Source organism: Terrapene carolina, unplaced genomic scaffold (genome assembly GCF_002925995.2).
Source record: "Terrapene carolina triunguis isolate 2854851 unplaced genomic scaffold, T_m_triunguis-2.0 Scaffold211, whole genome shotgun sequence".
NCBI lineage: Eukaryota > Metazoa > Chordata > Testudines > Emydidae > Terrapene > Terrapene triunguis.
The window spans coordinates 18,820,744-18,835,245 of record NW_020664562.1 but is presented as its reverse complement, the minus strand read 5'-3'; the positions used below and the strand labels follow the sequence as shown (position 1 = coordinate 18,835,245).

Genomic DNA, 14,502 nt, shown 5'->3' with positions numbered 1-14,502 from the left:
AAGTAAATTGTACTGATCTTATTTTCCCTCTAGAGCAACATTTGTTCAAGATTCAAAGAACTTCTGGGTTGGAGTTCTCAGCAAAACTGTCACTCCTAGACCTTCTCAGTCAGCCAATGTCACAGAAAGAAGGAATAATAAGAAGGTATGTTTTGAATTTATCTTTGTCTGAGTAGTATAAATAAATGAGGTGATCCAAGAGGCATAACCCACTTCATAAGCCATGTCCTCCATGGCTACCCCGGGCCATAAGGATTGCGTGACTACACTGGATGTTCTTAGAAATGAAAGTTTAAGTATCCAGTTAATTTTCATTTTCAAAGAACTCCTCATACTAAACTTTCCCATAGTGTAGGGAGGTGAGGTGAAGGAAGAATAAACCAGGGGACCAGATCTTTCGCTGATGTAAATCACCATTGTTCCATTGAGTTCAATGAAGCAATGCTGAACATCTTTCTCTGGCCCTTTATCTCACCAAGTAAATGGGAGTTTCTTTCCCAGGAAAAAGATAATATTCAAACAAGCTCTTTTACAAAGTAATAACTGGCTTCTGTTTTCTTTATAGGCTTCACGGATTGTGATTGAGATGGAATGTACCAAGGTAAGAACTATTTCTCTACATTTTCCCAGTGTCTTTTATTTTTTAATTGCATTGTGTTATTATTTGTTTTGTGGGAGCATTTAAAAAAGAATATCACCATGTGCATAAATATTTTTCTCCTGAATGTTTGGTGTGGCTCTCACAGAAAATCTTAATAAGACAGATTGACTTTTGAAGGACTGGCATTAATTTGAGGCTTTGATGATCTCAACTTTAGAATTCCCATCCTTCATACTCCTCATCCAGTAAGTTCTGGTCCGTTCATTCTATTGACGCTATAGTAGGACATGGACAATGCTATTCAAACACTTTCACAAAAAGTTGACACTGCCTGTGGTTTCTACTCAAATCTGAGTGCATCAGTATCCAGTTTGTTTTTATTTTCGGGGAGATACCCTATCAGTTCTCATATCAGACCATTACATAGAGTAGGGTAATAGAATGGAAACAAACTTCTCGGGTTCTTCACTCAAACAAAGCATGAAAAAGTGTTTATTTACCTGAAACAATATGGTATTTATACAAGCTCTTTAAGAAGAAGTAACTGGATTCTGCTTTTCTTACAGAAAGGAGGAACTTACTCAAGTAGCGGTGGATGTATTCAGGTAAACATTCCTTCTCCAGAGAGCACTGATTCACTACTTGCCATCCACAAATGACAAGAATTGCTTACTTAGAGTTTCTCTCTCTTAAATTTGAACTGGTTGCAGGGAGGAGAAATGATTACTCCCCATTCATCAGAATTTCTAAGAATGTTTCTACTTGTGATAGGCAAAGCTATCACAGAAACTGACCTATATCATGTAGTATCTCTAACTCAATTTCTTCTTTCCATTTGACAATTTGCCTTTGGGTGAATAAAATCCGCCAAAACTTCTAGATATCTATTTGTCATTCCTGCTATATCCTCCAGATGTTTCTCTCTAAGGTCAGATAAGCTCAAGACTTTCCGCTGTCAGCTTATTTCCTTTATCTTCACTTTCCAGCCATAATGATTCCTTCAGGTTTTGTAGTTCCACCAATATCACTTACCTCACATATTCTGAAATCTTCCTTTCAGTATACAATAATTTCTATATGAAACTGAATAAAATATGAGTTTTGTTTAAGAAACAAAAAGGTGACAGCTCAGTGAAGATGTCTTTTTTGTTTTGCCTTTCTTGCTCTCAGCAACTATGCTATACATTTCATACACTCCAATGGTTGTGTAGTCAGATTGCTAAATAGCTGCGTACAATCATTTTTCATCTGAACATTACTTAGTTTGGAACACCTAAAAGAATTTACCAGCTCAGGCTCACTCCTAGTGCTGGGCATTAAATATGAGGCTGAAACCTCATATTTAGTAAGTAAATGGAATAATGCCAATATAAACCCACTGAAGATCTGGCCCAATATGTATATTTAGGATTGTTTGTGTGGAGAGGGGAATAGGTTTAAGTTCTCTGTAGTAAACTTTTTAATGGTGTAGTTTGGTGGAATGAAATGACCAAAAAATGTCCCCTGTGGTATTTCATTCCACAAGGTAGTTCTTTTTTCCCCCTGAAGCAGCAGTTTATATAGAACTAGTCCTTTGCAAAATTAATAATTGATTTCTGATTTGTTTACAGGGTGGATCCTCTGGTTCCTCTCAGACCAGCTATTCTATTGGTCAGGTAAGTACCCTAGCTCCTCTCTATTTATTTATAATTTTTCCCCAGTGTTAATTTTAGTATACTTGAGTATCCAAAATTATAGAGATAGAGACTGACTGATGTTATTCAACTCTGTGGTAAAATATGTCTCTGTCAGTAAGCTCAGGGATTCCAAACAGTTACTGATCCACAAATGCATGGTAATAGTCAATAATCATACAGGATCTAAGTCCTTGCAGGTTAACTTGTTGTTGCACTCAGAACTCACCATCCTCATCCTCACAACAAACATGGCCACCTCTACTTTATTAACCAAGCATTAAGCTGATACTGTCAACAAAACAATAAATAAATCCTTGTTTCCTTATTTGTGGTGTTAATGCTATCTGGAATTATTTAAAAAATGAAATTATTCCACGTAGCTAACTTGTTGTTTCACCCCTTTAATAGTCACCTATTTTTTTCATTCCACTTGGACAATAAAAATAGAATGTGCAGTTTCTCTTTTGTTTCTAGCCATTTTCATTTTTTCCTTTTAATTCATTCACAAAATGTTACAAAACTTTCTGACCTAACGTCCTTGACATTCACTTAATTCAATAATATTTGCAACACCATCTCTAATGCACAGCATATGACCCCTTCAACGTGGGACTACTTTTGTAATTGATTTCATTTCCGATTGGCCTTTTTAAATTCCAAGTTATATATGTGTTGTTATGGAACAATTTACATCTTTTTAATCCAAGTTGTTTTGGGCACAATTATATTTGCACTTAATTTCCTTCCTAATAGATATGGGCCTTTTTAAACCCACAGGGTCAAATTCATTCTTATTTTATCTCTGTTGGCTTGAACTGAGTTACGCTGTAGATGTACTTAGTGTATTTATTAGTGAGTTATTTGGGAACAGTTTCCACTCCACATACCCCATCCCCAAACCTTGTTGATTCCAGTTATGTCCGGCTATTGTGACACTCTCTGAATAGGTATTTCTTAAGCAATACTGTTACACAGCAAATACTGATTTCCTTAATCTTCAGTTTCAAGCAATAATTCTGTTTTCTCTCTCTTTTCACCATGTGTATGGACTGGGGTTTGGATTGGCATGCCTTGTGTATGGATCTTTTTCCTGGATTTTGCTTACACTTAGGAAATCTTACTAACTCAGACTGACTCCTGAAGGAGACGTATTAAACTGCTAGAGCCCTAGGCAGGTCACTTTCATTAGAATTTCTCTCCTCCATACCCAAAGCTCACTGAAGTCAATGAGTGTCTTTCCATTGACCTCATTCGGATTTGGATTAGGCTCCATATGACTAGTTCAGGTCAAATATCCCCTCAGCATATGTGGTATTTTTTCAGTTTTGATGACTCTTCAGCAGAATCCTTCTGCTACCACTATATCAAGACTTTCTAGTGTAAAGCAATAGATAAAGGCAGACAAAATGGAATGTGAAACTTCTGTTACCCTTCACCTTACCACACAGGAAATTACAGGAAGGTTATCTTTCTAAAAAGCTATTGTAGTCTAACAAGTCCTTCTACAAATAAATGGCTGATTTATGGTTTCTTTACAGGGTGTGCAAGGTTCCTCATTGGCTGGCAGTAGCTATATGAGCTCCAAAGTATTAGAGTTCGTTTATTTATTTATATAGTTGATCAGCATTTAGCTCAGTAAGCGCCTGATACAAAGTGAATTGAAATCAATTGAAATACTCCCATTGATGTCAATGTTCAGGACCACACTGCAGTGATAGTTATCAGTTTCATTCGGTTCCTTACTTTTTGTTGTTGAGGCTCTTGCTGAAAGGTCACATTATTACAGACAGAAAGCAAGAGAATCACAATACTTCTTTTTCTCTTATCATCCCAGTAAATTGTTTTCTTCTATTTGTTGCATTTCAGACCTCTTCATCCCCACCTCTTTTCAGTTTGCAAAGTCACCTCACTAAATTGCATGTACAACAATTGTTTTTCTCCTCACATGCACTTCTTGGAAATTTTACTTACCTCAGTCTTGACTCCTGAAGGCTGAGTATGGAATTTTTGTGGGCTTACATACCTCACCCTCCATTAAAATTTTCCTTCCCCTCCTTCATGCTCCCTCATGTGATTAGCTCGGCTCACTGCATTTATTCCAAACCATGGACTATTTTCCATTTTCAGCATCTTTCAGACAAACAGAACTTTTTCTCCAGTAAAATGATACCTTCTATAGCGTGGGCTTGAAATCTCACTATATGTAGTTAATTTACTTTTATTTTCAAATAAATCTTTCCTTTACGTTCCAATTTTATTTTTATGAACGTGTTCATTACAGTGGTTCCTGAAGGCCAACCAAGAGTAGGACCCCATTGTGCTAGGCACTGTACAAACAGAGAAGTAGAAGATCCTTACTCCAAAGAGCTTACAGTCTAAAGAGACAAGACAGACACAGGATGGAGGAAGGGGTAGAGCACACAAGCAGAGTAATGTGATGGCAACAATTATTATGTTCCATGATTTTTTGTGGGGTGGTATTTAAGATGGGATCAACTACATGGAAGGAAAAGGGAGGGGAAGGGGCAAGGGGGAGAGGACATGAGAGGAGAGGGTAAGAGAAGCAGGTGTGGAGTGACGTTGAGGTGAAGAGACTATGAAGGAGGAGAGGGAAGGAAGGTTGGATGAACAGTCAGTCAATGCAAGGCAGAGAATATCCAGTCAAAACTGTAGAAAGTTCTTTGAATGTCTGAAGGACCAGAGGTCCCTGCTTCTGCCTATATTGGCTGGCAGCTCTGGCTGGTTAGTGTCTCCAGTTTTCTCCCAAGCCCCATGACAAGCAGAAGGGGAGGCACCGCCTGGGTCCTAGAGCCCCCAGAGTCAGTATGGGGGGGTCTCCCCTTCACAGTGTTATATGCAGGAGGGTGCTGGGGGGAGGGGTGGTCCCAGCTGGGTCCATTTGACTGCCTCCCCGCCAGTGCTGCTTTTGGCTGCTTCTGCCCCTATCAGCTAGAATCTCAAATTGAAGGAGGGAAAGTCTTCTGAGGTGAAGGGTAGGAGAATGGATGGAGACATCATGGAACGTGGAACCTGCTCTTGTCCTTCACCTCACCAGGGAGGTAGCCAGAGGGAGTTCTCTGTTCTTAAAACAGTAGCTTAGTTTAGCAAGCCGTGTTACAAGGAAATATATTATTTCCAATTTCTTTATAATTTATCCATGTTTCACAGGACAGCAACAGCTATTCCCAAGTCAGCCTCTTTCTCTAGTTTGTAGAAGGTATCCCCACAATGCAACTTTTAGTAACTTTCCAGGTGGAGAATTAGTTCCCTACTTCTGTGGTGAGGGGTTTGATGAAGGGCTACATGCCTAAGGATAAAATGGTATGGAAAGTAAGAGGATGGCTGAGGTTATCCTACTGAAATGGAATTGTTCCAGGCAATCACAGCATATGTGTGTGCCACAGTTACTGACTCAAACGGTATAATAACGTCCACCTGTACGTATCCCCAGTCTCCACATACGGCTGAATGGCAACACAGACTTTTGGTGCTGAAAATTGCAGCTTTCTTTTTGCGTGTTTCATAAAGCATGGAAATAAGTGGCATCTTCTTTCTTTCAGGTTGGAGTCATTCCTCCAGGAAGCAGCCAGGGTGGATGTGTCCCAGTAAGCACTTTTCTCATCTTCACTGAATTTTGTTCCAGTGTGACTATTTTAACTACAATGCTTAGCTATCAGTTACATTAGTGTTAATGTAGGAGCTTTTGTTTTATAGCAAAAGTAATGTAGAAAAACTAAGAAATGATTTTGACAATGTACTATTCAAGTAGAATAGACTCAGCTAGTCTCAGCTAATCAGAAAACAAGGATGCTGCCCAGTTCGTAGACTCATAACATTTATAGACTATGCCTGTCTGTGTATTCTGATTTGCTGCTGACCTCAGAATTCAGCAGCTGTAACTCCACAATAAATATCGCTACTTCCATTTTATATTCCTTCCTATTAAAGGAACACTGTCAGGTTAAAATCTTAGACAAGTAAATCCAATTATCCGGTAAAGCGCTAAGCACACTCAGTTTCTACTGAAGTCTGTGGGTTGAGAACACTCAGCACCTCACAGGACTGAGTGCTTGGAGAACATCTGAAATGTTCATATCATGAGAGGCTGGAATAAATAAAACTCACTTCTGTATGAATTTTGAATTCAGCAGAAAGAAACTAAAATGTAGTAATCAGTGTTTACCTTTATTTTGGAAAAAAACATCCTTGCTTCTGTTACTAATAACACATAAGATTGTTACTATTAAAAGAACTTTTAAAATGTACACTACTTTTCACCATTTATGCTGGTTCTTGACATTTTACATTTCATTCACTTTGAACAATGAAAATAGAAGGCTCCATTTAACTTTTATTTCTATTCAGTTTAAGCTTTCTGTTTTACATGCACCAGCAAAATACTTCAATGTTGGGCTGTGTAATGGGGTCTACAAACCCCATACTGAGCATAAACAGAAGGGAGAGGAGAGTCTCTCCTGTTTACAAGCGAGCAGTCAGAGGCAGGCACGCACAGCCACAAAGGAAACAAGGCCTGCTATAAAGGGGAGAGTACAGAGAAGGAAGAGGAGGCAGAAAGGCCTGGGACAGCAAAGAGGTAACCTGCGCCAGGCTCCCTCCACGAACACAGCCAAGAGACTCGGTCCAAGAACTGCCCTGACTGAGAGCAAACTAAGGAGGGCCAGTCAGGAGAAGCAGAAGTCCCTCAAAATACCATACCAGGAGACAGTGGCAGGCTACAAACACAATGCGGGTGCTTTTTAAAAGCAAATTTAAATTATTTTTCTATTAAATAAACTATTTACAAAATCTGTCAAACATTTCTGTTAATACCAACATATATTAATTTATTTAGGGCCAGAATGTGCCTAGCTCTTTTGTGGAGGTACAGTGCAGAACTGGGGGAGGCATCAGGATCTTTTGCATCTCCCAGACTTGAGGACCAGCCAGAGTTGAGGTTCTGTGTACTTGTGCTTACTCTCCTCTAGTAATTCTAACAACAGTAACAAAATAAGTGCTTTCTGTTTCCTCTACAGGGCACTGATGGCATATACAGCAAATATGGCTGTAAAGATGTAAGTATTTGTTTGCCTCTGTATTTGATGTTTTCTCCCAAAATGCAACTCAATAACTCAACAGTTTGTTGCAAATTGTATTAGCTCCATTACAGTCATTGTGTTGCAGAGTTGGATTACTCTGGATAAAGATGAGGCAGGAGCTAGAGGATGTCTGAGGTTAGTTAGCATTATACTGAAACAAAATTGTCTCAGCTAACGAAGCACGAAGATGTTGTAGGGTTACTGACCCAAAAGTATATGCTAATTGTCAATAACCATTCCACTAATTTGTTAGTGGTCTGATATGTCAACATCCGTATCTCTAAAACAAGAAAGACAACCATAACTGTTAGTTTCTATCCCCAGTTCCATATTCTGCATAACTATTCCCTACCTTCATCTGAGATGATGCTCTTTGTATTATTCTTAGTCAATTACTGCCTGCTTTTAGGATTCCTCTTTTAAATATTGTCATCCACCCCATATTGTGTAGTATATCACACTCACTGATCAATTTAGTCTTTCTTTTCTTGGTGGAGTTCCCTTTGCATGGCTGAAAAACATGTCCCATAATATCAGTTGATTCTTTTAGCAACGGGTTTTTTTTTTTGGTATTTAATCTAGAGAATTTATGTACTATCAACTTCCCTTTTTTCTTATAATTTTATTGAAATGACATTATTTTCTATTTTGAATACCATAGAAACAAGCAAAATATTTTCACCAGAAAGGTGGCATTTTCTCTGATGTCTACTGAGAACTAAGGCCCTGATCTAGCAAAGCACTGTTTACAATGGGACTACTGCCATGCTGTGCTTAAAGTTAGGCTTGTGTTTACATGCTGTGCTGGATCATGACCTAAACATATGAGTGTCAACTTTAATTTCAAAAGAACACCATCCATTAAACTTACATATGATGTAATGTAGTTGAATGTTGGAAGAGTCTGATCTCTGGATTTACACCAAGGTTACTAAGTAATTTAACTGAAGTCAGAGGAGTTACTCTGAATTTATTCAGATGTAACTGAAATCAGAATTTAGCTTAATATTTGTACCTTCCCCTAGTCCTCCATGCCACCAAACAAAGAATTCCATATAGCAGTGGTTCCCAAACTTGTTCCGCCGCTTGTGCAGGGAAAGCCCCTGACGGGCCGGGCCGGTTTGTGTACCTGCCGCGTCCGCAGGTTCAGCCGATCACGGCTCCCACTGGCCGCAGTTCGCTGCTCCAGGCCAATGGGGGCTGCTGGAAGCAGCGCGGGCCGAGGGACGTATTGGCCGCCACTTCCAGCAGCACCCATTGGCCTGGAGCAGCAAACCGCGGCCACTGGGAGCCGCGATCGGCCGAACCTGCGGACGCGGCAGGTACACAAACTGGCCCGGCCCGCTAGGGGCTTTCCCTGCACAAGCGGCGGAACAAGTTTGGGAACCACTGTTGTATAGGTTTCATTTCCAAAAATGGTATTTTATTGAAACACGCCATTTTAGAAAGAAATAACTAGTCTGTGATTTGTTTACAGACTGCTGTCTCAATTAACACCGGCATGTCCTATGGCCAGGTAGGAACACATTCTCTACTGTATTTAGAGTTTAAACTTGCTATGCAACTCAATAATTTAAACAGGTAGGCCCAAATTTTGCCCTACTGTGAGGAAATCCATGGGAGGACCTCAGAGAGGGATGTCCTGAAATTATTAGGTAATATTACTAGCCCAAATGATTTCAGCAGATGAATGCTGTATTTATGGGGCATTACATGGCTCCACCTTGTTAGTTTCCTTCTTCCTGGTTAAACTGACCCTGGGTTAGTCATTTTTTCTGCAAGTGGACAGCAGATATTTTCTATTTTGATTACTATTGGAAACAAACAAAATATTTTCACCAGAAAGGTTTTATCTGGTGGATACTCAGAACAAAAAGCAAAGCTCACACATAGGAGTTTCCTCTGATTCTGCTGTATGGGAAGTGTATGTGTCGGTCAGTGTGGTGGGAGGTTCCTGGAAAGTGTTTTAAACTTCATAAAAGCATTTCTGTTCATATGGAGATTTCCATTACTTCCAGCTGTCTCTGTTCCTACAGTCTTCTATGTTCTCCTGATGTTTCTACCTCTGATCAAGGGAATCAAGGTCTAACTTTCTACTATCAACGTATGACTTATCTTCCATTTCAAATAATCATTTCACTCTACTTAACATTCCACCTAGATTTGTTACTTCAACTATTTGAAACTTTCTTTTCAACATAAATTTGTTGTGTATGAAACTGGCAGAAATAACTGGGTATTGTGCTAGAAACAATGGCGACAATTGGGTTACAATAACTCTTTTCCCTCTTGTGCTCCCATTAATCTGTTGCATGTATTCTTCATTAATTGCCTCACATAAGAATACTTTTTCTTTCAAATGTTTCATGGTTTGGCAATCCAAGAAGATCTTAGAGCTATTACTGTCTCCTGTCTGATAGGTACTGAATTAAATTTGGCAAACTCTTTTCTAAGTAAATAATTTGTTTCTGTATTCTTCACAGTCTGTCTCCTCAGGCAGTGGTGTTAAAAAGGTAAGCACTACTTCTCTGTTGAATTTAAAGGGCCAGTTTCTCTGCAGGTGTAAATCGGTATAGCACCTTTAACTTGAATGAAGCTATTACTAGTTTACCCCAGCTGAGATGCTGGCCCAAAGCTGTTTCCCATATTATCTCTCAGTAACTGAATACTTGGTTTACTAGCTGTCAAATGTATTAGGTTCATTAGTTATATTTTGGCAACTTTTCTTGACAGGTTGACTGTACTGTGGATAAAGTAGTATAGTTACAAAGCTGTCTATGCATTTATTTTTTTATTTATTTTTTAGACATCCTAGAATGGAAGGCACTATAGTTATTGTTACAAAGGGAACTTTAGGATGAGATCGATCTAAACTCATCCCTGGTGTAAAGCCAGTGGAATTGGCACCAGGGATTAATTTGGCCCATAATACTGAAACCAAATAGTCTCAGACAAACAATTGGAGTACAAGGATGTTGTACAGGGACTGAGTCAGTATTGTATGGAAATGATCGATAAACACATAGTAGGCAAATCCCTACACTCAGATTTGTGACTGGTCAGACCTCTCCATCCAAATCACCATAACTATGGCCACTTCAATTTTCTATTTATTCCGGCATTAAAAGGATACTGTCAGGTTTTTTAAAATTACCTATTTTTAAAATCAAACGACCCAGTCCTCCCTCTCATCAGAATTCCCTTGTATATGCGATTTAAAATCACTTCCTGTCACAGTAATTACTCCACTCAAGGATACGGGCTATTTTCCTTTTTTAATTCAGTCAAAACAAACTTTTCACCAAAAAAATAACATTATGATCAAAACAACATATTACTATTGAGCTTACTTTAATTTTCAAAGGATCTCCATATTATCCTTTCCCATAGAATAGGAGTGAATAAAAGGACACAAAACGGAGTGTGCTTTGGCCTTCCATCCAAAGGACCAGTGGATATGTGAGGATATGTCTACACTGCACAGCAGCAGCAGCAGCCTGCATCAGCAAGTCTCCGAGTCCGAGTCTATAAATTCGGGTTTGTGGGGCTCATGCTATGACACTAGGAACAGCTATGTAGACCTTGCAATTAGGGCTGAAGTTCAGGTTCTGAAGCCCATCCTCCACTCTAGGCTTCAGATTCCAAGCTCCAGCCCAAGCCTGAACATCTACACAACTACTTTTAGCACTGTAGCACAAGCTCCTCCAGCCTGAGTCTGTGAGACTCACTGCTGGGGGCTGCCACTTGCTTCCCAGTGATTCACTGTTGGCCTTGGGCAAGTCACTTAGCTCTTGGTGCTTCAGTTCACCCATCTGTAAAATGGGGATAATAATACTTTTTGTAATGTGGTTTCAAATATATAAAAACGCTATATTGTGTAAGTGCTAGTCATTATTATTCCTTCAGACTTTTAAGTGCAGAGAGGTTTCTTTTCATGAAACAATACTGCATTTTAAATAAACCCCCATTATGAGAAAATAACTTGTTTCTGGTTTCATTACAGCCAGTGTCCTATCCCGACAGCAACCCCTACCCACCTGTGGTAAGCATCCTTTCTCCACAACTCTTAGAGTTATGAATCTAAGTGCTTCTGAATAGCCACATGCTTAGCTCTCAGATACAGCAGTCTGGTTGTTGGGCGGAAGCTTTTGTTGAGCGGGATTATATTACTGATGCAATAGTGCATAGAGAAAGAGGCTGACTAAATAACTAAAAGTTACATCCAAATCTAAGAGATCACTGCAATGATTTGATGTTATCCAGAAATGAAATTGTCTCAGTCAGGTTACAGGAATGTTGTTATTGACTCACAAGTATGTGATTACGTTGTGTAATTGGATAGTGGTCTGATTCACTGCTGATCCCAGAACTTACTGTCCATTATATCTATCTCGAACAAGGCCACTTCATCTTCCTGTTTCTATTGCAACTTTCTTCTGTAAACTTACTTCAGTCTTTAGTTTCCAGCTGTTGAAGTTCTACTGTACCCATTCACTTTGAAATCTTTCTTTCAGACTAAAATAATTTCTGCCTAAAAGTGGATGAAATATTTAGGGCTTGTTTCAGAACGAAATGTGGCAAAAAACCCTTTTTTCCATTTTCCTCCAATAACCTTCCTTAGAACTAAATCCTTCAGATTCCTCTATTCTTGGTGTAGTCAGCTGACTGAAAAGCTGCACATATCTCACAAATGATGGATGTTAAATGTATGGACACCTCACCGTGCATCAGAATTCTCCCCCCCCCCAACACCCCCAATATTCTAGGGTACAAAGAGACTCCAACAGACTTCCAGGCTTTGGATCAGACTCTGTGTACTCTATAGGAAGACATAGACTACTATCATTTTAGGTGCCATTCAAATGAACAGAACTCTTTCACTAGGGGACAAAAAGTGTCATAATTTCTAGTGTGTACTCAAAACCGAATGGAGAAGTATACACACCACTTTAATTTTCAGAGACTCATCATACATGGTAAACCTTTCCATAGTGTAGATGGTGCAAAATGAAGAGAGACAAAATAGGCTGTGCACTTGCCTTTGGTCTTTCACTTCACCCAGGCAATAGGGTTCTTTTTCTGAAGCAGTATTCTATCTTAAACAAACCCTTACACAAAATAATCAGGTTTCTGGTTTCTTTTACAGCGTGAAACTTTCCCATCGGTAAGCATATTTTTTTTCTTCTTCTGTATTTATAATGTCATGCTATTATGAGTGCAAATCCTATGCCTGGTTTCTGCCATATGGAAGGATGTCCATGATCCCTGCAGAACCAGTGGGACCGATCTGTATGGAAGTGGCATAGGATTTTGGGTGGATTGCTGTTAGGAGGCGGAATGGAGCTTCACCTGAAAATTTTCATTCCACTAGATAAAATGATCAAAGGACAGATACTATGCATCCATATAAGGCCCAGGCAGAGAGGGTGAGGGAGCATAAAGGTTTGTCCCCAACCTATTATGGCCCACAAAAAGGCGAGGCAGAGTTCCAGTTTGTTCAAGGGCAGCTCTATCCCTATTCACATTGCAACAAGGCTCCAACCCCCTCTCAAGCACCAACAAGCTGAGCACTGTGGCACTGTCAGCCACAAAGGGCTGTAGTAGCAGGCACTCTAAGGCTATGTCTACACTGTGAGCTAGGGTGTGGTTCCCAGCTCATGTAGACATACTTGTGCTAGCTCTCATCATGTGGCAACACAGGCTAGCTGTGCCAAGTACAACCCCACCTGAAGCCTGTGAGGTACATACTCAGTATGACTAGCTTGTGCCACTGCCTGTGCTACTATGGCTATGCTTCTATTTTTAGCACACTAGCTCAATGAGAGCTAGTGTGAGAGTGTCTACATGAGCTGGGAATCACGCCCCCAGCTCTGAGTGTAGACATACCCTAAGTTAAGCTAGGGACCTGCCAGCCTGCTTCCTGAGCATATATGCAGAGCACAGATCAGCCACATCTGAAGATCTAGCCCAGAATTATATCCAGTTTATTTTTAGTTTCAAAGAATCTCTCCATAAGTATTGTGTGGTGGAAATGAGGAGATAAAATCAAGTTTCACCTGCTGCTTTACTCCCTTAAGCAGGGAAATACAAATCATTCTTTCCTGAAAGTGTATTTCATTTAAACAAGCCCAATTCAATAGCCCCTGGTTTCTTTACAGATCTTGGCCAATTCTGGACATGGCGGCAGCAGCAGCATTATCCATTTACAAGTAAGCACGCTTTCCTGATTGTGTTTACAGTTTAATCCCAACATGTTTCTAAGTGAACTGAATGCTTATTCAGCTCCAGTGGATTAGTTGAATGGGAGCCTTCATTGAAAATGGACAAACTATGGACGGAGAGCTAGGGGATGTCTAAGATTATCTGACAGTGGTCTCAGCAAGTCAAGGATGCTATAAATTAGTGACTCAAGACTATGCCGTTATTTTTAGTAACAATACAATCATGATTCTTTAGTACTCTCAATATCTACGTGACCTTAAGCATCTAGGCCTGCACATCTTCCAAGGCCAGATCACAAGGTGATGTAAACTGGCAAAGCTCCACTGGAGTCCATGAAGATAGATTGATTTGTACCAGCTGAGGATTCTGGCCCTCCATTTTATTCAGTATTAAAAAGATTTTGCAGGTTACAAGTCAAAATTGTAACCTGAGAGTTTACAAGCTCTTTTACATGGTAATAAGTAGTTTGAGTTCTCTACAGACTTCTTCCTCATATGAGATGAAAGTCCATACTCAAATGAGCATTTTCCCTTCTGTACTTATAGTTTTGTGTCAGCATGTCTCTTTGTAACTGAACAATTAATTAATTAGCAATTAGATTATGTCCATTACTTTTATTGAAGGGTTACATCATACTTTTATATCCTACGAGGAGATAAATGGCTTCTGGATTATACATAGTCTTACCCACAAGGCAAACAGTGACCTGCCCTCCACTCTTCTTCCCTATTATAATCAGTAAGGCCATGGGCCAGATTGTCAGTTTCACTGAAGTAGCTACACCAGTTTACACAAGCTGAGAATCTGGCCCAGTGTGTTTATGACTGTCATGGCAAAAAACAGTTACTTTAAGGATATTTTAATACATTTGCCAGCCCAGTATGAAGAGAGATCCCTCCATGATTTT

General features: G+C 39.6%; 1 protein-coding gene across 1 annotated transcript in view; it reads left to right on the top strand.

Annotated features, from left to right (window-relative positions):
- LOC113407354 overlaps positions 1–13,669 on the top strand; it is a 35,942-nt gene extending 22,273 nt beyond the window's left edge. The window contains exons 5-15 of the mRNA XM_029912440.1: positions 34–145; positions 566–601; positions 1,168–1,206; positions 2,212–2,256; positions 5,838–5,882; positions 7,311–7,349; positions 8,851–8,889; positions 9,857–9,886; positions 11,377–11,415; positions 12,520–12,537; positions 13,613–13,669. Coding sequence (XP_029768300.1) covers positions 34–145; positions 566–601; positions 1,168–1,206; positions 2,212–2,256; positions 5,838–5,882; positions 7,311–7,349; positions 8,851–8,889; positions 9,857–9,886; positions 11,377–11,415; positions 12,520–12,537; positions 13,613–13,669 — 499 coding nt within the window. The remainder of the gene's footprint in view (positions 1–33; positions 146–565; positions 602–1,167; positions 1,207–2,211; positions 2,257–5,837; positions 5,883–7,310; positions 7,350–8,850; positions 8,890–9,856; positions 9,887–11,376; positions 11,416–12,519; positions 12,538–13,612) is intronic.
- The last annotated feature ends 833 nt before the right edge of the window (positions 13,670–14,502 follow it).